We start from the raw sequence: 24,049 nt of genomic DNA on the forward strand, positions 1-24,049 counted from the left end.
AAAGCTTCAGGTTACAGTCCTCAACATGAACAATAATAACACCTTTACCTCCTGTTTCGCCTCCTGTCCTCTGCAGATCACGTTACCCTGGGCCGAGCAGCAGGTCCAGTCTCAGTCCATCTTCAACTCCATCAGCTTCCTCCAGTCTCTGGCCAGTCAGTCTCCGCTGGGAGAGGTCACTCTCAACCTGGTCTCGCTGCCCTCGCCGACGCCCGAGACCCTCACCTGCGGGTCCGTCTGAGCACTTTGTTTCAAAATAAGAGACTTTTCCACCCACTTCCAACCCGTTGGCACCAAATAAGAGTAAACAGAGCTGAGCGTCGTGTCACCAAGTAAATGCACCGTCTAAGAGTCTTATGATCAAATTAAGAGCACTGATTAATTGCAAAATAAAAGCCCCTAATTCTCCTGTTTTTAATCGCTCAGCACTAGCAGACGGCTCACCACAAATCATATCAAACAGCAAACTGAAATATTGGACTTTGGCAGTCGTGTTCTGTGAGTGAATTAATCGGTGTACTGAAAACACTAAATGTATTCCAACACTGAGCGTCGGCTTCAGAGCTGCCACGTTTCGACAGACGCAGCAGATATTTGGATGTTTCTGTCGTATTTCTACACGAAAAGACGAACCACGCTCTGGTTCCAGCCTCTAAAATGTGATTATCTGCAGTTAGTCTTTGTCACAGTCAGAAAAGCAAAATTTCATGCAATTTTTTTCACTGTTTTGTAACATTTTATAGACGATTATTAGATTATTAGCTCCAGAAATAATTACTAGCAGCTTTAGTCTTCCTCTGGAAATCTGATCGTGTCTGCAGAGCTGGCTGGACAGGAGAGCTCTCTGCTTAGTAAAACCATAACATCTTTGCCTTTTTCCTTGTGAATAACTGGATCATTTAGGGGGATGTAGGCCGTAGGAAGCATCCAAATGAAACAACTGGCTCTGTGGTTTACACATACGGCATCACGCCTCTGATGCCGGCTCAGAGGCGGAACGACTTCACCATTCAGCCTCCGTGCACTTTACAGAACGTTAACAGAGGCGTAATAATCCTAAAGGAACGTGGTGGGTTAACCTGGTTTCAATCTGTGAACCTGCGACCTGTAACAGAGGTCGCAGATACATTAGACGTTGTTTTAAGGGGTAAAAAGCTAGAAAGGTTTGCAGCCTGTCCTTTGCACTGATGAAAGTGGTGTTCATGTTGCACCCTGATAGGATTGTCCGGTTTGATGCAATTATAAATAAAAGGGAAACACACCATTATAAAAGTAGGAGCTGTTCAGAGCAGCAGTTTAAGTTGTTTCTACAGTAATTTACACCACTTTTTTAACCTCGGCTCAAATCAAACTCTAAAGTAGTCCGTATCTAGTTTGTCGTTGTCGTGTTGTTGTGAAAGTCAACCCCACTTCTGACTCTGCTTTTGACATTTTAAATGTTTCACTGTTAAACTCGTCGTCTCAGATGTGAAAGGCGAGTACAAACATCTCACCTTTTGGTACAGAAATCCTGCAGTAAAAACACCTGCTGATGCTGTCGGAGGTGAAACGTCCCCATCAGATGTTTTTGTGGGGAAAACAGCAGTTTTTAGACGTTTCCTCTTGACCGATTGAGCGTGCGATAAATGTGCCAGGAAGTCAGGCGGTGCTACGAAAAAGGCAGCTACACAAGCAAGTTATGTTAATACTCACATAGCAGTGTGTTTCAGATTTACAAGGCAGTCTGAGCATTTAAATGCAGCATATGGAGGTACAAAGTAGCACGTTTAATGCCTGTTTTTTGGTGCATCTGTCGCAGGACGCTCTAAATTCAAGAGGTGATGTTTTACTTCCGCCCCCTCATTCAGCACCGATAAGCAGTGTAAAAACACTTGAAACACTAAAGTGTAGTTGTTTGCAGCTGTAAGTGGATTTTAAATGTTGGATTTTAAAATGCATCTTCGTATAATACCTGTTAAATGTTTCAGTACTGCCTTTAAGTGCTGAACAGGGGCGGTCAAAGTAAAAGGCGATAACTGTGTTTTCACCACCAAACATTTTGAGCTTGAACGAATGAGTTCTTACTGCAGGAGTTTTGTATTATAAAAGGCTTCCTGTTGTTTTGTTAACCCCTTATAGCTTGATGAACATATTGTTAACTATAATACAGCAATGCAAGGAAAAAGGGGACCAGAAATCACACTTTTTTCATTTAATTCAACAGGGTGTTGGGCTGAGCCACAAGGCACACTCTGAGGGGGGAGGGAGGGGGAGGTGGGAGACAGCAGAGATTTACCAAACTGTAAATATTTTGTTATTTATGCATGTCTGTTATGTCCATGTTCAGTCAACTAAATGCATTAAAGTGAACATATTCCTAAACTCTGTGTGGCTGTGTTAGCTTAGAAACATTACATGACGGTGATGTCGGGTCAGAACATTAATGAATCTAGTACAAATTGACGCCGCTCCTGCGTCTACATGCTCCCGTTGGCCGGCGAGGCGAGCTCTGCTATCTTGGTGTTCAGTTTCTGATTGGTCCAGTCCTTTGTTATGTCGTCCAAGTGGCTGTCAAAATCCACCAGCAGCGCGTGGTCACCAGAGTCCAGCATCTGGCCGGCTATCTCCCGGGTCTCCTCCCACTGTCGCAGCATTATCCTGAGCCGAGAGAGAAAGAGGTTACTGTTGACGTGAGGTAGTGCTGGCGTTAATGTAGGGGCAGAGTCAGTTCATGGTTAACGCAGGGATTAAGATGAAGTTAACCGTCCGTCAGCCAGGAAAATCAAGAGTTACAACCGGAGCCAACTGTGGACGTCACACATGCGACACTGTCTGGATATCTGGGACGTGCGCTCTGGCAATAACTGTTTATCACCATAGGTGCCGCCAAAGAGAACGAAACAGAGATCTTTGACATCACAACTTTTGAAAATTGAAATGGTACTTGTCACTGGCTTTAACGTTTCATTTTAACATTAACATGCACCCCATATACAGAGGCAAACTGCTCACTGCATCAGCCCCAGGTTCCACTCCAACCCTCGGCCCTTTGGTGCATCACCCCCACTCTTTCCTCCCCATGTTTTCTGTAACTCTTCACCGTCCTTTGGAATAAAGGCAAAGGCCAAAAGAATTGTGTTTATGAAGAAGAAGGAGGGGTAGAGTCGGGGTAAACGTAGCGCAAGGGTTGATGTTAACGAAGGCGGTAAGTCGGTGTGAACGGGGGAAGTGTTAACTACGGGAAGAAGAAAAGTAAGTGTAAAGTCAGTGTGTAGGTAGGGGTAGAGTCCTTGTCCATTTAATGACACAGGAAACAAACGAGCACTACATCCCTCTGGTGTTTAACACCAGGAGACGACAGGCAGCAGGTAGACATCCCTGCTCTTGTTATTCTCTATTTTTAAGGGCTTACTTTCAGGAATTTCCCCCTTGTTTTTTGTAGTCTAGTGTTTCTTACGTGTGGATGCACTTGACCTTTTGACCTAACAGTGACTAATAGAGACACTGGAATTTGGAATTTCTCTTACGTGTGTTTGTCTTTGAGCGTCCATCTTGAATCTTTGCGCTCGTACATCACGATGGGAGGAACCCGATACTCTGGAGACATCTTACCGCCATCGAGCTGTGGAGCAGAGAGAAACAATAATCACTTTGATTAGACGAAAAGCAAAAATCATCTGTTTATTCATTGATTAAATATAAAAACTGACAAATTCAAAATGATATATCTTAAAAATGCAACCTAATAAAATTGTTAATTTTGGTGATATTAAAAAGGGAAATGCAAGAGTATCTTACAAATATTAAACTGATTGATCACTGTGTTGATTCAGCACTAGGGGGCAGTAAAAACAATACAGCATCAGTTATTCTTACCATTAACAAAACTGCGTTGTCAAACTGCTCAGCAATCTTATCGGCTATCTTCATTGCCACCGGTGTCGGGCTGTCGGGTTCAGAAGATGAAGAAAGATTCAACAAAAAGTTGTGTTTATTGCGTAAAGACAGAAAAGTTTTAGGAAACATCTTAAACATCTAATAATGTTCTGGTTTAACTGGTGTGAGGAGACGTTTCGAACTCACCTACTATCTGATGCGCAGGCGTTGGCCTGATAGTAACCCACTATCCTCTGCTGAGTCTGTGAACACCACACATCCACCTGAAACAAGAGAACAGGCCGTCGTTCAAAGACTTGGTATGCTGATGGCTGACAAGTCACTCTCCACAGCCCAGGGAAGCTTTCTTTGCAGTCGGCACAAGGTACAGGCAAAAAGGCCTTTTCTTTCTTGTTTGCAAACAGTCTATAAGTGAATCAGTCCCTCTCAATTTAGGCTGAAGTTAAGGCAGATATAGCTCAGTGTCTGGGGCTTTTTAATGCAGAAAACAGCAGGGTTTTCTACTGAAACAGATACCTTCAGGTGTGTTTCTTTTTGTGCTCGTCAGCTCTAAAATGCCAAAATTCAAAAAGTTACCATTTCCACTTTTATAAGATAAGATGAGATAATCCTTTATTCGTGCCACAACGGGGACATTTACAGTGTTACAGCAGCAAAGTGGATACTGCAACATTACAATAAAGGGCATATAAAATTAGTAAGTAAATCAGTGTATCCTAAAGAAGTATTGCACCTGTTGAGAAGTGAAGTGATACTGCACAACAGTTAATAAAAATAAGTATTTTTATATTCATAACCATCACAGCCTGTAGTGACACAGCCTCTCACATGAAGAGCATTTAGGTTTAAGACTGTTAGACTGTGAAAGAACTATTTGAAGATGTCACTTTGGGCTCTTGGAAATAATGATGAGCTTTTATTAAATTTATTTTACATTTTATATGGACAAAAAGTTTAATAAATTACTGGTAAATCATTTAAATAACCTGCAGATTAACCACTGATGAAAGGTGAAAGATAACCGAGTTGCAGCCCTATTGCAGATATTTTCTCTGCAAAAAGGACATGTCATAGTTACAACTGTGCAGCTATGCATGCTAAAAATCCTTTAGGGGTTTTATCCTTTTTAAGAAAAACTACATGCTTTGCTCTGTGACTCAAATGTGATGGTCATACAAGAGAGGCATGAATTTGGGATTACCCATACCAGCAGCTAGTTGTAGCTTCTAATTTAGACTATAACTTTGTTTCAACAAACAGTGAGGACACCTAACTTTGCACTACAGCCATCAGCAGCAGTCCTACCTGTGTGAGGGCCAGCTGAGTGATGGGAGCCAGGGACAGGTGGGAGTGAAGCAGCGGTACACAGTCCGTCACACACACAGCCCCGCCCGCCGACGAGGACGACAACAGCAGCCCGTTGATGCTGCACCTCGGGAACAGACAGGAGTGAAGGTACATCTTCACATATGCCCGACAGGACAGCTCCACCTCGCCCATGATGACCACTGGGAAGCAGACAAAGCAACTAAAACTGACGTCCAGGCATAGGTTAAATGTACTAAAGGATCACATAAGAACGATAATGACGGTTTTCCCAAACAGATTTAAGTAGTCGTATTTCGTAACACAAGTTTTACAAAAAAAAAATCAGTAGAAAATGATGTTTTCTCACTGATTGTAACTAGCTTAATTAACCAGTTCGCCGACTGTTGTTTCTGCAATATATATTAGCATTAGCATACTAGCAAACCAGGCAGAGTTGAATGAAGACTCACCTGAAGATAGATTTTATACAGTAAGCGTAGCTTCAACAAACAGATAAGTATTTTCTGGCACTTAAATCTATCAATTCATCTAGATTTTGAACTGTTTTAAGGTTTCAGAGAGGCTGTAACGGCTAACTGTTTCATCTGACAGCTCATATAACGCGTCTGAAAGGCTGCATGTGGCCACGCCCATAAACCTTATATGTAATAATCTGATTGGCCGAGACCTCAATCTCTTGTAATCCAATTGGTGCAGGAATGTGACAATTTTTTTTCATTCTTCTTCGGCTGCTGTATAATACGTAAATGTTACAACAGTCCTCCCCCTAGTGGAGAGGGTGTAGCCTGTAATATTGTCTGCTGATAGCGGAAGCAAATAGAAAATAAAATAAATTATATTGATAAAAAATCCTTATGGGTGGTTTTTATGAGAGAACTAGCACTGTACTGCAAATAAGTAAAGAATATGAAAAAGAAAAATGCAAAAAACAATATTGGTGCCTTAAAGTTAGAAGAGACCACTTAGCTATCTTATTTTATTTTTGTTTATTTATTTTTTTGACAAGGTTACAATTTTGTTTCCATTGCGTTCTCCGTTTTCGAAACAGACTACTACCGATGTTGTTTCACTTGCCATATATTGTTGTACAATTTATATTTCAATTAAAAAACTGTTAAAGCAACAGTAACATAAAAAAAGACCAGTAAGACTTGTCTCAATTAATGAGAAACCATTAAAGATGTTAAGCACACCTGAAAAAATCTAAGCATAATTTTTATAAAGTATTTGACATTTCACATTGGCACAATTATGGAGTTGTGTACACAGACTTGACAGATTTCCTTAAGGAAAATTAAGACATTTTTAAAGTTACTAAAAAGGAAAAACTGGATTTACATTATATGAATTAGAGAAAAACTGAATACCTTGACCATTGTTTCCATCAGATGGTGCTGTCGAGTTAAATATGGCATCATGTTGCCAACGTCAACCTATTACAACTGAGAAAATTCAAAATATTTCAGCAAGTTGATTTATAGAAGTTGCACAAAAAATAAATAAAAGAGTCATGAAAGCAACCTTTGGTCCAAGATTGACTTAAGAGGGTCCCTGAATTTTTTCTGAGAATGGGAAAACTAAAGCAGGTTTGAAGCAGTAGAGTTCTTGACTCTATTCCTCATTTAATTAAATTGCATTTTAGCTTGTCAGGATTACACAAGTTATTTGAAAACAAAGCCAAAACTTGCTGAAACATGGCACTTTAAAATCCTGTTTAGGTGCATGGCATTGGAGCAGTCAGTTTTGCTTTATTAATGTATGCAACCCATATCACCTGAGCAGGCTACACTATCCCAACATTTAGATACAAGGGCATTATTGAATGCATGTTTTTAAACAATGCAAAACTTTGAAACTATGGAGAAATACATTTGTTGCCCTATTGCAGAAATTACACTTGTAGAATTGAAGTAAGAATAAACCAACCTCAAGATACTGTTGGCAAAAAGTGTAACAGAAGTCAAGAAACATCAAGACATTATAGAATACAAGGTTTTTTTATTCAATGACAAGTCAAAATGATTCAGTTGAAAGCAGTCTTTGAAGCATCTTCAGTGTTGTAGTGCCTAAAACAAAGATAAATGATTAGGTATGTTCATCATCATTTTAAACTTTCCATTAATTTGAATATAATGCATACCCGGACCATCGTTCCTCTCCATTACCGATGAAATCATTACTCCCGTACCTTGAAGAAATTGAAGTTGGCCAAATTAGTACAGATTCTGTTGATTTACCAACAAGTGCCAGGAGTCAAATCTTACCCATCTGATTCAATTTGGGAACTGATATCTTGGGTAGAAGTTGGATAACCATTGTAGACTGACTGCTGAGGAACCTGCTTGGATGGAAAGATTGGTTGCTGGGGAAGCTGGGGCTGCTGGGGCTGCTGAGGAACCTGAGGCTGCTGGGGCACCTGCTTGGGTGGGAAGACAGGCTGCTGGGGCTGCTGAGGAACCTGAGGCTGCTGAGGCACCTGCTTAGGTGGAAAGATTGGTTGCTGGGGAAGCTGGGGCTGCTGGGGTACCTGCTTAGGTGGGAAGACAGGCTGCTGGGGCTGCTGAGGAACCTGAGGCTGCTGAGTCACCTGCTTAGGTGGAAAGATTGGTTGCTGGGGAAGCTGGGGCTGCTGGGGCACCTGCTTGGGTGGGAAGACAGGCTGCTGGGGCTGCTGAGGAACCTGAGGCTGCTGAGGCACCTGCTTGGGTGGGAAGACAGGCTGCTGGGGCTGCTGAGGAACCTGCTTAGGTGGAAAGATTGGTTGCTGGGGAAGCTGGGGCTGCTGGGGTACCTGCTTAGGTGGGAAGACAGGCTGCTGAGGAACCTGGGGCTGCTGGGGCACCTGCTTGGGTGGAAAGACTGGCTGCTGAGGAACCTGGGGCTGCTGGTGAACCTGCTTGGGTGGGAGGACTGGTTGCTGGGGAACCTGGGGCTGCTGGGGCACCTGCTTAGGTGGGAAGACTGGCTGCTGGGGCTGCTGAGGAACCTGAGGCTGCTGAGGCACCTGCTTGGGTGGGAAGACTGGTTGCTGGGGGACCTGCTTAGGTGGGAAGACTGGCTGCTGAGGAACCTGCTTGGGTGGGAGGACTGGCTGCTGGGGCACCTGCTTAGGTGGGAAGACAGGCTGCTGAGGAACCTGGGGCTGCTGGGGCACCTGCTTAGGTGGGAAGACAGGCTGCTGAGGAACCTGGGGCTGCTGGGGCACCTGCTTAGGTGGGAAGACAGGCTGCTGGGGCTGCTGAGGAACCTGAGGCTGCTGAGGCACCTGCTTGGGTGGGAAGACTGGCTGCTGGGGAAGCTGGGGCCGCTGCTTGGGTGGGAAGACAGGCTGCTGAGGAAGCTGGGGCCGCTGCTTGGGTGGGAAGACTGGCTGCTGGGGAAGCTGGGGCCATTGCTTGGGTGGGAAGAAAGGCTTTTTGGGTTGGTAACGAGGCACCTTAAGCTGCTGCTTGGATGGGAAGACTGGCTGCTGGGGCTGCTGGGGAAGCTGGGGCCGCTGCTTGGGCGGGAAGACTGGCTGCTGGGGCTGCTGCTTGGGTGGGAAGACTGGCTGCTGGGGAAGCTGGGGCCGCTGCTTGGGTAGCTGGGGCCGCTGTTTGGGTGGGAAGACAGGCTTTTTGGGTTGCTGGGGAATCTGAGGCTGCTGGGGCACCTGCTTGGGTGGGAAGACAGGCTGCTGGGGAACCTGAGGCCACTGGGGCCACTGCTTGGGTAGGAAGACAGGCATTTTGGTTTGCTGGGGTTGGTAACTAGGCACCTTAGGCTGCTGGGGCCGCTGCTTGGGTAGGAAGACAGGCATTTTGGTTTGCTGGGGTTGGTAACTAGGCACCTTAGGCTGCTGGGGAAGCTGGGGCCGCTGCTTGGGTGGGAAGACAGGCTGCTGGGGAACCTGAGGCTGCTGGGGCTGCTGCTTGGGTGGGAAGACAGGCTTTTTGGTTTGCTGGGGTTGGTAACTAGGCACCTTAGGCTGCTGTGGAAGCTGGGCCCATTGCTTGGGTGGGAAGACAGGCTTTTTGGGTTGCTGGGGCCACTGGGGCCGCTGCTTGGGTGGAAAGACTGGCTGCTGGGGAAGCTGGGGCCGCTGCTTGGGTGGAAAGACTGGCTGCTGGGGAAGCTGGGGCCGCTGCTTGGGTGGAAAGACTGGCTGCTGGGGAAGCTGGGGCCGCTGCTTGGGTGGAAAGACTGGCTGCTGGGGAAGCTGGGGCCGCTGCTTGGGTGGAAAGACTGGCTGCTGGGGAAGCTGGGGCCGCTGCTTGGGTGGAAAGACTGGCTGCTGGGGAAGCTGGGGCCGCTGCTTGGGTGGAAAGACTGGCTGCTGGGGAAGCTGGGGCCGCTGCTTGGGTGGAAAGACTGGCTGCTGGGGAAGCTGGGCCCATTGCTTGGGTGGGAAGACTGGCTGCTGGGGAACCTGAGGCTGCTGGGGCACCTGCTTGGGTGGGAAGACAGGCTGCTGGGGAACCTGAGGCTGCTGGGGCACCTGCTTGGGTGGGAAGACTGGCTGCTGGGGAAGCTGGGGAAGCTGCTTGGGTGGGAAGACAGGCTGCTGAGGAACCTGAGGCTGCTGGGGCACCTGCTTGGGTGGCAAGACTGGCTGCTGGGGAAGCTGGGGCCATTGTCTGCTTGGGAAGACAGGCTGCTGGGGAACCTGAGGCTGCTGGGGCACCTGCTTGGGTGGGAAGACTGGCTGCTGGGGAAGCTGGGGAAGCTGGGGAAGCTGCTTGGGTGGGAAGACAGGCTGCTGAGGAACCTGAGGCTGCTGGGGCACCTGCTTGGGTGGCAAGACTGGCTGCTGGGGAAGCTGGGGCCATTGCCTGCTTGGGAAGACAGGCTGCTGGGGAACCTGAGGCTGCTGGGGCACCTGCTTCGGTGGAAAGACAGGCTGCTGAGGAACCTGAGGCTGCTGGGGAACCTGCTTGGGTGGGAAGACTGGCTGCTGGGGAAGCTGGGGCCATTGCCTGCTTGGGAAGACAGGCTGCTGGGGAACCTGCTTGGGTGGGAAGACTGGCTGCTGAGGAACCTGAGGCTGCTGGGGAACCTGCTTGGGTGGGAAGACTGGCTGCTGGGGAACCTGAGGCTGCTGGGGCACCTGCTTGGGTGGGAAGACTGGCTGCTGGGGAACCTGAGGCTGCTGGGGCACCTGCTTGGGTGGGAAGACTGGCTGCTGGGGAACCTGAGGCTGCTGGGGCACCTGCTTGGGTGGGAAGACTGGCTGCTGGGGCAGGTAGCTAAGCTTCTGAGGAACCTGCTGCACATGCTGCTGGGGCAGATAGCTAGGCTGCTGGGGCACCTGTGGTTGTTGTGGCACCTGTGGTTTCTGGTAGGTAGGTACTTGAAGCTGCTGGGGCTGATATGCAGTCTCTGCTACCTGTGTTAGAAGAAAGTTAATGTATACTTAAAATCTGGCAACAAGTCTTTTCATTGCCGTTTCAGCATTATGCTGGTATTTTAGATAGTGTATTGCAGCTACTTGCCTCATTTGCATTTGATGTTGAAGCATCACCACCAAGTGTCCCAGTGCTTCTTGAAAACACATCTCCAGTATTAGAGCTACTTGAATGCGGCTCATAGACTGCCACTGCAACATCGTCTCCATACGTCTTAGTAGACCCAGTACTGAAAGCTGTTGAGCAAACACTTTAGTAAACTTACAACTAACTAAAAGGTTTCACAAATTGACTGAACTTACCACTTGCTTGATGGCATCCCACGGCTAGCAAGGAAAAGAGCAACCATCTACACAAGAAACCCAAGTTACTACATGTTTTATACAAGTTACACAATTGAAGAGAAATACAAATTTACTTACTTTAATAGAAACCCCATGGTTCCAGCCTCAGTTGTAGGCCAGTGAAGCAGCAAGCTCAGTCACTTCTGTCAGCTCCTACCAAATCACAAATCTGAACCAGTCTGAGACCAGAAAGTAGCTGCTAGGATACTGGAGCTCTTTTTAAGCTTCCTCCTCTTACCTTGCTGATTAACTGGACACAGGTGTGAGTGGTTGAGGCCAGGTGTGGCTAATTATCCATCAGTTAAACTGCAAAATAAGAACTAGAAAATGCTAGTTGAGAGGCTTTTAGTTGCATGTTATTGCTTGAACATGGGAGTAGGTGAACCCTTTTATACTATACAACAACTATTCAACAGCCAACAAAGCAGACATTTGATTAAAGTAGGAAAGAGTCCAAATATCTGGTCTGTTTTCAGCCACTTCATATAACATGGTGGATTTTGAGTTCATGATTTTAACCAAACTTAGAATCTGCTTGACTAGTTTTGTGTCTCACATCTGGGTTATTTTTCACTGTTAAACTGTTAAAGAGATAAGAATTAAAATATAAAAATACCTCAAAAATTTGATTCACTAAGGCTTTAATTTCATGTTTATATTTGGTGGATATTTTATGCATCAAACAGAGAAAGGTTCAATATAATAACAACAAATTCTAAGTTTAGAAAACTATATTTTTGAATGTAACTCTTGTGTGCAGTTAAATTAAATAGAAAGAAAAGTAGCCTTTAATAATTGACAGAGGATAATTTCAGCAGCACAGGACATAAGCCCAGATAGATTAAGAAAATGATTAAAATATATATATAGAGAGAGGTATATAACATTAAATTAAGAACATAGGTGAAAAAATATAAGAAAATTATAACTAAGAAAAACATTTGTGCTTTAAAAGGTAACAGCAAAGTCAACAGTCTGATTTGATACATCATTTGAATGTTGAATATAGTGTACTAAAACAGTGTAACATATTAACATTATGTAGTATTTATACAATATGGATAATTAAATGTAAAATAAAATAAATACAAAATTAACAAACTATTTTTATTTAAATACAAATATTTTCTAGATATTTTTTTTATTTACGAACGGCAATTTCTGAACACACAAAAAATTATTTAAAAAAAGCTTTTCCAAATATATATAGAGCCGGTAAGTTTTTAGTATTACCATCAGAAGAACTACATTTCCCATCAGCAACCACATTACACAACGCCTTCACTACTTCCTGGAATCATGTTTCAAAATAAGAGCATTTCTCTTCGTTGTCTGCTACGAGATGGCCCAAAAACCCTAGCGCCGGCTCTTATTTTGAAATCAAGGTCAATTCTCCGTGTTTCGTCGATCTCTGGCGGAGCCACCAATTCCCTACGACCGGGGGAGGGCAATAACCGTATTACCGGTAGGCTTTAAGCAGGTACAGTCCGCCACCATGAGGCTCCGTTTAGCCGGAGCCGTGCTGCTGTTGGCGGCCGCCTACTACGTCTACCTGCCGCTACCGAAGGGCGTTTGCGAGCCATGGAAGCTGATGCTGCTGGACGCGCTGTTCCGGAGCTTCATGAAGGCGGTGAGAGCAGGAGGATGCACTGACGGGTGGAGAGCGTAGGAGGACAGGTTGATGTGGAAATACAGGAGCTGTCAGGGTTAGATAAATAAATAAAATTAGGGGGGAAAAACAAATAAGTATTTGTAGCAAAGAGTCGTAGCAGAATTTAAATAGTGTTAAAGAAATAAGATAATGCATAAACAATGACATAAAAGGATAGGTCACATGTAGTAGCACATAGTTATAAAGATATTAGCTTAGCATATATATTTATTACAAGAACAAATAAGAGAATATATAATTTAGTATTGTGAATAAGAACAGAATAGATGAAATGATTACATTAATTATAATAAATAACAGATCGCAGTAAACTCAACAGATTTTTAAAAAGTGTTGAAATGCAGAATAAAACAGCCTAAATATAATACTATATAATGTACCATACTGGTGGCTATCACTGTAGATAAGAGTGTAATAATACAGAATAGACTTAAGCAGAATACTACAAACTATACCAAACTGTATCATACTATTGTAGATGTGGGTCGAATAGAATTGAATGAAATAGAACATTATACTGAAACATACATGCATATCCAAAAGCAGAGGCACGTTCAGAAGAATAGAACAGAATAAAATACAATACAGTATGCTGTTATACATAATATTTTATATTGCATTAAACTGTATTATACTGAAGTATATTTGAGTAGAATTAATAGTACATTAGAGTTTAGTAGGAAAGAACAGAGTAGACTTCCTATGTATATCATGCCATAGTACAATTGAGAAGAATGGTAAAGATTACTATATAACATACTTCACTATACTGGAATAAAGCAGATTAGATTTAAGAAGATTACCTCAAACTTTACCAAACTGTAATGTATTATAGAACAGTAGAAAGAGTAGTAGAGAAAATAATACTCTTTACTTTAACATACTACTACATTCAATAAGAATAGAATATAATTGAATAAGCAGAATACTAAGAACTATACCAAACGTTATCATACTAGAACAGTTGAGTGCAACAGAATACTTTATATTCTATTATACTACAGTTAGTTCCGGCCAAGTACTCTGATTGGACGAGAGGCATTCCATGAGTGCTGATATAGAGAACAACATCACTGGGACTTTTCACTCTGTGTATCACTCCGCCTCAGCCAGGTGTTCTGAATACTGTAAATCGACGGTACAGCAGACCGTGTATGTTTAGATGTCTCGATGATTAATGAAAACAAAACGGTTGATCTGTGGTAACCTGCAGTGCAGGAGAATGTTTGGGTTGCTTAGCAACAACAGTCCAGTTTCTGTTGTTTTTTGTTACTTTTTACTTGTATTTGCCGCTTGTGTAACTGTTGTATAAAAACAATATCACACTCGAGGTCGTCATGGTGACAATACAAAACTATATTATACCATAGATCAGACTAAGGCTGGGAATTGCACAATATAGCACATCAGACGAGAATAGAAGTAGATAGAACAGAATAATATACACCTTACCTACTATACTACAAATAACAAAAAGGAGCAGAATAGAGTTTTATTATTTAAATGTATAATGATGTATTTTAATTTCCAACTCATTTAACTAAATTGCATCAAATATTTATATATTTTTGTTTGGTTTTGAGTTATTTTAAAGGATTAAGCTTTCCTTTCTTGGTGGAGAAAATTCTCCTTCTTTGAAATCAAAAACTAAGAATGGATAATCCCAAACATTTTTTTCCGGAGCTCTTGGCGGGATCAGTCTTCCCAGTAAAGGGAAGTAAGGACACACTCAGGTAGATTTAAACTGGACAGAAGAGAATGGACAAATTAAAAGGACGGATGCTCTTATAGCAACGTGATACCAGGAAGAATGCAATATGCAAATGACCTCTGACCCTTTTGTAACCTGCACCTGTGTGACACAGTATCTGCCTTGTTGAGCACACGTGACTGAGCTGCTGCAACACTGCTCTTAACATAAGCTGCTGACCAGCTCACGGTGGCAGTTCACACACCTCGCTCTTATAAAATGTGTCATTGCAGTGCAACAGGTTTTCACTCTCTCTCTGCGTTAGACGGGTTTTTCACGCCTGGCTCTTTCTGTAGCTGCAGCTGTTATGAGGATGTTTCTGCCCCACCTTTTTCCACTGTTGTTTCAGTCGACACAGGCTGCAGAGACACGTCACCCCTGATTTACTATCAGGAAGATTTAGGGTGAAATCAGTGGTGGAAAGTGACCGAGTAGTTCTCAAATACTACTTAAAAAATTGGGTACATTTTAGCCACTTTATGCTGCTTTTCCTTTGTGATTCCTTTATATTTTTCTGTAGGGAGCATCTTAAATGATTAAATCTTTAACATGAAAAAGTGAGAAAGAAAATGTTTTATCAAACTTATCTATGAAAGCAAAAGGGAGGGAGAGACAAGTTATTTGTGCTTTAAATCTAAATTTGTAATTATATATTTTGATTTCATGTTCCTTTATGCTTCTATAGCCCCACTTTTTACTCCACTTCTTTTGATAACTTAAGTTACTTCACAATTCAGTGTTCTGTATTCTGCTTAATGGCTTCTTTCTTTTTGTGCTTCTTTGTTTTCTGAGTAAAAATCTAAATGCAGGACTTTAACATTTTGATAAAACAAATCCTTAATCATTAAACATTTCCTTCAATTGTTTGACACCCTGAGGACTTCCTTTCTATCATTAAAGTTTTGACTTGTGTGCTTTACGCTACCTGTGTCCTCACAGGTAGAAAACTCTGACCCTGTAATCATGTGTTTTTTTATTTCCAGAGTGACGTGGCTCACGCGCTGGGTGTGTGTCACCGGCTCCACCTGTTGAACCAGGTGGTGTCGTGGTTGGAGGTGATAGAGGCTCGGTCCAGCCCCACCTTGTACGTGACTGACTCCACCCTGGACGGTGTGCCGACCCGGGTCTTCCAGCCGAAGGGGGGGAGGCCGCTGAAGAGGGGGATCATATATTTCCACGGGGGAGGATGGGCACTCGGCAGCGGACGTGAGTGAAGATTGACTTTAATGTTTCTTCATTTGTTGTCACATTTTAATATAAAAGTCAAGTTGCTAGATACGGAAGCCCTAAGCGGACATGCATCCAAACATTTGATTTCCCGTGATAACGAGTCATTTCTGGTTGTTTTCTCGAGATCTCGACTTATTGACTCATTTTTGATTCACTTGCACCACTGTAACGTCAGATGATCATAACTCGCATCTCCAGAGCTGCAAAAGCACAAAACAGACATAGAAACTTAACTGACCTCATCAGTGTGGCCGCTTCACGTGGCCTCTTCACGTTAGCCGCTAACTAGCCGTGACCTTCCTGTTTCAGGCTTCTCTTGAACTTCTGCACTGTTGCATGTCTTTAAAAATATTTAACCTAATTTTACGCATGAATGTATTCTGTTTTCATCTTTACTTTTTCTCTTATGTTCACTAATATCATCAACAGATTATAAACTATGTTCCATCTTATTACAATCATGGCTTTATACGCCCGTCCTCATCTTCAGTCTGTCTTTTTACCTGTGAAGCACTTGGTGCATGAGATTTCATAAGTGTAAAGCACTCTGAGCTTTTTGTATGAAAGCTGATAAACAAAAAGTTTTATTAACATTATTATTATTATTGTAACATGTTGTGTTTACATACATCTTCCCCGTTCACAGGGATGCGTTCATACGATCTTCTCTGTCGGAAGATGGCCGAGGAGCTGGACTCTGTCGTCATGTCTGTCGAGTGAGTTCTGTCAGCTTACAGCTAGTTTATATAATAAGTCAGAAATGTTGAAAGTTATGAATTAGCTGTTGACATTTTACTGATGATCTTCTGGAGATAATTCAGAAAACAAAGACAAAAAGCTACGTCTAACCTGGACGTGTTTTCTTCATTACTTCCAATGTGATAAAAGCCAATATTCCAAGAAATGTTTGTTGGAAAACATTTGGATCAGACTCTTCCTGAAGGTGGTTCATTATTTATTTTACTTTTCTTTGAACAAGTTCAGAATTAATGTTTGCAAACAAGAAGAAAGCTGACTCATGGAGTTTTGAACGATCGAGGCCATTAGATGATGCTTAAAGCTACTTAAAAACAGTACGCAGAAGAAGAAGAGAATCGATGTTGAAAAATTAAAATGTAATTATATCACAGTCCAGATTATTTAGATTGAGTCCATTTTATTATATAAAGCATAATCTGCATAATCTATAATTTAAATTAGAACTAATTTAAAGAGTTCCTTTAAAACAAACGTGAATTTCAGTCAAAACGAGTAAAAACGGAACATTTTCTTCTGCTGCGAAACACCCACACCGCTCTGCCTTTTCTTCATGTGTCACAGCGTTATGTAACAGAAATAATTTTTATCTTCCTATGATGTCCTGTTGCCATAGTTACCGCCTTGCTCCAGAGGCGGTGTTCCCGGATCAGTACCACGATGCGCTGGCAGCGTCGCGGGCCTTCCTGTCCCCTCAGGTCCTGGAGCGTTACGGCATCGACCCAAAGAGGGTGTGTGTGTCAGGGGACAGCGCCGGGGGGAACCTGGCTGCTGCTGTGGCACAGGAGGTACGAAAATACACGCACACACACACACACACAAGACTCACTACTTGTTATGACAGCAGTTTTATGCACAAAAAAATGGCATCTAGTAGCATAAAAAATGATTACTTGGTTGTACTTTGGTGGGTTGGTGTCCTCATTTGGTCTCCATTGTGCACAGAAAAAAGCTTCTTGAACGATGAACACCAGGGGTCCTTAGAGACTCATTTTTAGTCATCCACAGCCTGCCTGGTTATGTTTGTTTGTTGCTCTTTGTACAGTGACGCAGCTGAAAAACAAAAGTGCAGAAATTCAACTGACAAAATCTGGATCCTTTACTTTAAGGGGGCCTTAAACCCTGAAAAGGGGTGTTAATGGGAGAAATAATCAATAAATGTAACGACCTGCAGCATTAGAAACATTTCCTGTGGCTCCTGAGGAGTAAAAAACACACTGTGGTGCACAATTTGTCGAATTAAAAAGAAAGAAAACAAACATTTATCATGAGAATCATGTAGAAGATGCTGTGATCACCTACATTCACAAACACAAAGGGGTTTTAAAGGTATTAAATGTATTAAATATTGACCAAAAATGATCTGCAATCAGCTCTTTCTGTTTAAAACTAACTAGAGTCGTTATTGACCTTTGACCTTAAGCCTGTCTGTGTCCACAGCTCAGCTCAGATGACAGTCTGACAGTGAAGTTTAAGGCCCAGGCGCTGGTCTACCCCGTGCTGCAGGCGCTCGACTTCTACACCCCGTCCTACCAGCAGAACCAGGCCGTGCCCATCCTCTACAGGCCCTACATGGCTCGCTTCTGGCTGGAGTACCTGGGCGCCGACCGCTCCCTGGAGCAGCTCCTGCTCGCCAACAACCACAGCTCCCTGGACCAGCCGGTTATCAGCGCCAGCACCCGCTCCAGGCTGGACTGGACTGCTTTGCTCCCGGCTGATCGCAGGAAAAACTTCCGGCCAGTTTTGAAAGAAACGGGGTCGCCAGCCGTGATGGGCAAAGTACCGGGGCTGATGGACGTGAGGGCAGCGCCACTGCTAGCAGAGCAGGGGGTTCTGGGTAGAACGCCTAAAGCATACGTAATGACCTGTGAGTTTGACGTGCTGAGGGATGACGGGTTGATGTACGTCAGGCGCCTGCAGGACGCTGGAGTCACGGTGTTCAGCGATCACTACGAGGACGGCTTTCATGGCTGCATGGTGTTTGCGTTCCTGCCCATGATGTCTTGTGTTGGCCAGAGGAGCATGGACAACTACATCCGCTGGCTGGACCAGAATCTGTAGACAATCAAAGCGCGGCTGATCCTCTTTGTTCGTGGAACCAAAGAAGTCCTGGAGCACAAAGTCTGGTACTTCAGAGAGCTCCTAGTTGGATCAGCACAGAGGAGAAGTGTCTTTGGTTATCACAAATGAACTCCATGTGACGACTGGTTAAAATCAGACCTGTGATGTGAGGTCAATAGGTTTAATATACTGTGTCCACGTGTCCTCAGCTGCTGGGAAAAGGATTATCTGCATATTGTGTAAGATTTAAAGACATATAATCAACAAATCCAAATCCCAGGCTCAGGATGTTCTTGCTTCTACCTACAAGCCGACTCTGTTTCTGGTCAGACCGGCCTGTGCAGCTGGAGCATTAATAGTTATCTCCACTAGGGGGCAAATCAGGGCCGGATCATCCAGAAAAGCTTCCTCAGAGAATTGCCTACTTTGCAGAAAGTAAACAAAACATGGCAATTTGATCACAAAGCGTCCTCACTGAAACCAAAACCTTTCCAATCAAATGTAACCAAAGAAAGTGACGCTTTCACACTCGAGTCAAAGACAAATGGCTTTGGGCTCATTATTTCTAGGAGAAACAAAATCAAGGAGTTTATTCAAGGCCTGTGCAAAATAAAACATGATTCAAACTCGTGTAGAGCCCGACTGACGCCGATTTTAGAGGGGAAATTTACCAACATGGCAGCTGACGTAGTGAATTAATGAGAAGGAATGGAAATAGAGCTTTTCTACGTGGATGGATGCACCGATTTTGCGCCGATATGACCGAGCAAGGATACTCAGAAAGCTGCTTTCCTTCATTCTGAAGCATTAAGTGTGTTATGGAGCACACCATCTGCTCCGCTGTGCAGACACTGCTGAAAGCATGGAGGTGGCTTAAATTTCTAAATCATTCCCAACATTGACTTTTGCATTATATGTTCTGTAAAACAAGTTTACACGTTGGTAAACATAAACAAAGATACAGATATATCTGTAATACGCCCATATCGGCCACCAGGTAATATCGGCCCTCCTATATATGTCAGTCGGGCTCAAGACTTTACACGTCCTTACAGCTGACTTCAGTAAGGGATGATGTTGACATTTTCTTTTCCATTCCCCGTCTTTAAACACTGGCATATCTGTGTTCTGTTTACTGTCTACTTCGTGTGCCGTCTTCAGGTGTGTAGCTCTCTCGTAGGTTTTGCGTCTCTTAACTCTTCCGCCTCTTTTATGTTTTTCCCCTCTGTAAACAGACCGGCGTCAAATTTACCGGACTTCTTTTGGCGGATTGATATGATTACAGTCAGTCCTCAAGATTGTGTGATTAGAGCTGCATCCCTAGCAACGGTCTGTTCTCCATAACAACAGTCTGTTATCGAGAAATAACAGACCTCGGAATGCCGTAATTAACCAATCAGAATCAGGTATTTAACACAGCCAACTATTTCAGTACAACGTCAGCATGGTGTCAGCGTCACAATCTGGTGCAAAGCAGTGTTTCTTTTAAAATGATGAGCCTTGAGTTCTCACAGACTCCTAATCTGAGGTCAAAGTAACTCTTTTATTGTTTTATGTTGCACTGAGACACTGAAAAAGCCTCAACACACACACACACACACACACACACACACACACACACACACACAAAAAACAAGTCAAGGTTGCAGTGTGTATGTGTGTGTGGAAAAACTATGCCAGAGTTCACATCTGTGTATATTCACTGGATTGTGCAATATTGTGTGTTTGACAGCATCCGTCACTCTCTGTAACTTCACCCTCTGATGACCACTGGACACGCACGGCCAAATGCAATGATGATGATGATGATAGCTGTGAAGAAACTTGCGATTATTACTGTACCGCCGCGAGAGGAGGCGTCCCAAAAGGACTCTCATGTTTCCCTCCCCCGACCGCTGCTGGCCCAAAACTAATATAATGAACCGACGACAGCGAGCGTCAGACTGACTCGGTTTTGGCTTTCGGCCCTGGAGAGGCGGCGAGCCAAGAGCGCTGCAGAAACACTGAGCTGAGTGTGGTCATTGCAGGGCGTCGAGGTAAAACACTGGCTATCAGGAGACTTTCTTCTTCTCTTCAGAGGAAATTATTCCAGACAGTTTTTATGAAGTCCATTTGACACGTTTTTGTGCGCTTTGTAGATAAAAAATGTTTGATATGCACATGTAGTTCATAAATAATTTATAAATAAGAAACCATGGAGTTAAAGACTGTAGAGGAAGACTTCTGAATGTTTCTGTGTGAAAAGATGCATTAAATAGTTTCTATTGTATAAATAAGGTTTTAATTTACGTCGGATTATACAACAGGTTGTTTCAGCCAAGACAATATCCCAAAGCGGCCCCAGATGTACCCCTGCAGCGCCAGTAAATCCTAAAGTAGCTGTTTTTATTGGCTCCTGGGACATGCCTAGCGGTGTGTAGGGAGCAGGATTACAATGTTTTCTCTATGTCACTGTTTTTCCCCGTGCACGGTTTGAGTGTCATCATGTGTCTAAGCGTGTGTCCTTACATTCCTGGACCATGTTTGAGTGTGATTGCAAGGACAAGAGGCGCGGCAGCACCTGCAGAGGGCGAGCTCTGGCGGCCATATTGGAGGTCGTCAGCTTTTTATAGAGAATTTAAAGTAGAGATAAAAGCAGAGGATTTGCTTTATCATGTACGCTAAATTTAATATGTTTGGTAAAGATATTTTAGCCGATTCAGAAAAACCCCAAACCGTTCGTGATCTGATATCTTGCTGATATGTATATTTGTAAAAATATACAATCTAAACGCCGCAAGTGGAGTTTTGTTTTATTTCTTTTTGCTCTTACAGAAAAATAAATCTCTTAAAGGAAATGTGAATCAATCAAGACAGATGCCTAAACTTAAAATCCTCTGAGATGTGATTATTTTCTGCTCTTCCTCTGTTTTAAAATAAATGTACATTTAATATCTTTTGGTTTTGGATCGTCAGCTAAAACATTTGAAGACGTCTCGTGGACTCTTTGATGATTTTTTAACAGACTTTTTTCCTTTTTTCTGACACTAATTACACCAAAAAATGTATGTACTTAAAAATAATCAGAAGCTTATTGATGAAGAAAATAATTGATGAGAAACAATGTCACCCAAAATTCTATGTAGTAGCTGTTCTGGAGCTTTTGATCACATGATATGATCTTCAATTCAATATTTATTTTCCTTAATTCATTTGTTTTTTAAGATTATTTTTTGCCTTTATTGAAAGGAGACAGGAAATAAGGGGAGAAGAGCGCGAGCGAAGACATGCAGCAAAGGGCCGAGGGCGGGAGTCGCGCCTGCCATCTCTGCATCTGCGTGAGGGCCGCCCCCTCTGTATGTGGAGCGCCTGCTCTACAGACGGAGCTCAACCGGCGCCCCCAGACTTTACGCTAAAATTACTGACAGTTCCTGCCCTTCATCCCACATGTGAGACCATTTCACGTTAAAAAAATCCCATTATAGAGACAAAAGTGGCTTTCAAAGACTCGCATGTAAACTATAACACTTAACATGTTTTTTCACAGTGTACAACACTTTTTGTGTTGATGAAATAAGAAAGCTGCCGTGCGAATAACATTGGGATTTTGTTCTGCCAGTTTTTAGTGTTATTTTCGGGCTTATAATTTGTGTTGCTTTCTTGACGTCTCTGTTTTCATGTAAAATACAACCTGTCATGCAGTCAAGTTTGATCAGTTCATCGTCTGACCTCCAAAACGCCTCCAGATGTGTTTGTTTCTCGCTTTGAGGCGCAGCTGCAGAAAACTCAGAGACGCAGTAAATTTCTCCGTGTTCAACTGTTTTACCGTCGCAGGGTTTCACGATTAAATCTACGTTTTTCAGTTTGTCCGCTACTTTATCCGTACAATATTTCAAGTGTTCACAATTTACTGCTGTGATTTATTTATGAAAAAATGATTGATGATTTGGTTTCTTGTTTTGCGTAAATTCACCACAAATTTCTATTTAAGGAAATAAACTGCTAATAAAAGTGTAATTTGTTGCAAAATAAAATAATCTACTGTTTGTTATTATCTATAAGGTTATGTATTAGTTATTACATATCATGTCAGTTTTAAATTCTACTGTTTCACATTTTTAATAGCCTATACAATATATTTAATTATAAAATCAATAACACAGTGTTTCCTTTAAAAATGTACATGTTAATTACAGGTAGATTTGTTTAGCTTTGTGCTTTAAAAGTTATTCTCATTAAATAACAGATTATCATGTAATTATTGATAATAACTCGGTCATCATATTAAGTATTTAATTTAGCACTGGTAGCTTATTAGTTATGAAATTACAGTTAATTTAATGATACATTATAATAATTAGTTGTATGAAATTTATAATTATTATAAAGTAATTCAATCATTATTTTTAATTATTAATTTTGGATTGATTAGGTTTGAATATGTTTACACATAATACAAATATAGCAATTTAATTTAAAAGCATTTATTAGTTGTTAGAATAAATATTTGCAGCGAGAAAAAGGCTGTGAGTTATCAAAGGTATGAATTCTTATTTATGATTATTGGCTTCCATCTGTAACAAATAAAAAAGGATTTGTCTGATCAAAAATACTGTTATAAAATAATAAATAAATAATAATTTAATAAATTATGGGTAATTCAGAAATATTTTGAAATTTTGCCTCTTAATAAAAAGTTGCAGTTTCATAAAAACAATGTAGTTATTGTACATTTAAAAAAGGATTATTTCTTTAAAAATATATAAGTATTAGTAATTAAATTAAAATAGTTACTTGGCTGTTAATTCCTGCTGGTATTGGAACTAGAGTTTTGTTTGTGTCCGCTTACATTTTAAAAGTCTGACACAGGAGATGGCGCCAGATCCCCCTCCCGGACAGCAGCCTTGTGTCTTTAAATCAGCTGATGTAAATATGCGTAGATTTCATTTATCACATTATGAGTCTGTTATTCCATTTCTTCTTTTATTTTTGAGCATTATAACATTTTCTAGCTTTTCTATGATTTACACACAAATTCTTCTTCAATCACTGGATTTAGCGTTTGATCCATGCCTGTGATCTGACATCCTGTGATATTTCAGAGGAATAAAAAAAACAGAGTGTAATAAATCAGCCAAACATTCCCCATCTGTCATTGTGATAAAAATGTTTCACCATCGGCGTGGTTTCCTCACCTCTGATTGGATATCAAAGAAACAGCTTTCTGCGTCTGTCCTTGCTTCACTTTCTTTTCTCTTCCTCGCATAAACACGAGTCCTTCAAGTCAAAGCCTGCAGAGAAACAGAAACCCGTCAGATGTTTGCGTGACAGAGTGTAACATGCCTGTCAGGTCATGTGATCAGAGGTGAGCAGGTGTCTCCTGACAGACAGGTCTGTTTGTTTGTTTGTTTGTTTGTTTGTTTGTTTTTGAGGCATTGGCAACCAAAGCTGCATCCGGAGCGCCACAGGGCAGTGTTTAAGTTCTCAGAACTAACATTTGATTTGTGTGCCCATCAGGTCCTGATTACCAAAACTGTATTAGTTCTGCGTGTGCCTGAATGGAACTGAACTGAAGCTGCTGCCAAACAGGCTGCATGACTTATGAATATTCTCTCAGCCATTGTTTTAACCTTAACCACCTATTCCCATTTAGTCACAACAGATCAGC

General features: G+C 42.4%; 4 protein-coding genes across 4 annotated transcripts in view; 2 read left to right on the forward strand and 2 right to left on the reverse strand.

The window, feature by feature from the left end:
- Positions 1-2,410, forward strand: part of LOC138595699 (E3 ubiquitin-protein ligase RNF31-like) — a 35,091-nt gene extending 32,681 nt beyond the window's left edge. Inside the window, exon 33 of the mRNA XM_069667066.1 lies at positions 77-2,410. Coding sequence (XP_069523167.1) covers positions 77-241 — 165 coding nt within the window. The 3' untranslated portion in view covers positions 242-2,410. The remainder of the gene's footprint in view (positions 1-76) is intronic.
- emc9 (ER membrane protein complex subunit 9) lies at positions 2,183-5,805 on the reverse strand. Its single transcript, XM_069666865.1, has 6 exons — positions 5,655-5,805; positions 5,182-5,384; positions 4,063-4,139; positions 3,856-3,925; positions 3,507-3,601; positions 2,183-2,637 (listed from the first exon to the last, which is right to left on the reverse strand). Exons 2-6 carry the CDS (start codon positions 5,374-5,376, stop codon positions 2,457-2,459), a joined length of 618 nt encoding a protein of 205 aa, XP_069522966.1. The 5' UTR covers positions 5,377-5,384; positions 5,655-5,805; the 3' UTR covers positions 2,183-2,456.
- A 1,410-nt stretch (positions 5,806-7,215) lies between these two features.
- Positions 7,216-10,789, reverse strand: LOC138595700 (uncharacterized). Its single transcript, XM_069667067.1, has 4 exons — positions 10,757-10,789; positions 7,470-10,570; positions 7,346-7,393; positions 7,216-7,271 (listed from the first exon to the last, which is right to left on the reverse strand). Exons 1-4 carry the CDS (start codon positions 10,787-10,789, stop codon positions 7,229-7,231), a joined length of 3,225 nt encoding a protein of 1,074 aa, XP_069523168.1. The 3' UTR covers positions 7,216-7,228.
- A 1,574-nt stretch (positions 10,790-12,363) lies between these two features.
- On the forward strand, positions 12,364-22,389 carry LOC138595943 (neutral cholesterol ester hydrolase 1-like). The gene is made up of 5 exons (XM_069667473.1): positions 12,364-12,563; positions 15,339-15,561; positions 16,232-16,301; positions 16,958-17,129; positions 17,782-22,389. Exons 1-5 carry the CDS (start codon positions 12,429-12,431, stop codon positions 18,400-18,402), a joined length of 1,221 nt encoding a protein of 406 aa, XP_069523574.1. The 5' UTR covers positions 12,364-12,428; the 3' UTR covers positions 18,403-22,389.
- Positions 22,390-24,049: the final 1,660 nt, after the last annotated feature.

The sequence above is a fragment of the Semicossyphus pulcher genome, unplaced genomic scaffold (genome assembly GCF_022749685.1).
Source record: "Semicossyphus pulcher isolate SPU_LCO1_2020_fin unplaced genomic scaffold, fSemPul1.0.p SCAF_18, whole genome shotgun sequence".
Classification (NCBI taxonomy): domain Eukaryota; kingdom Metazoa; phylum Chordata; class Actinopteri; order Labriformes; family Labridae; genus Semicossyphus; species Semicossyphus pulcher.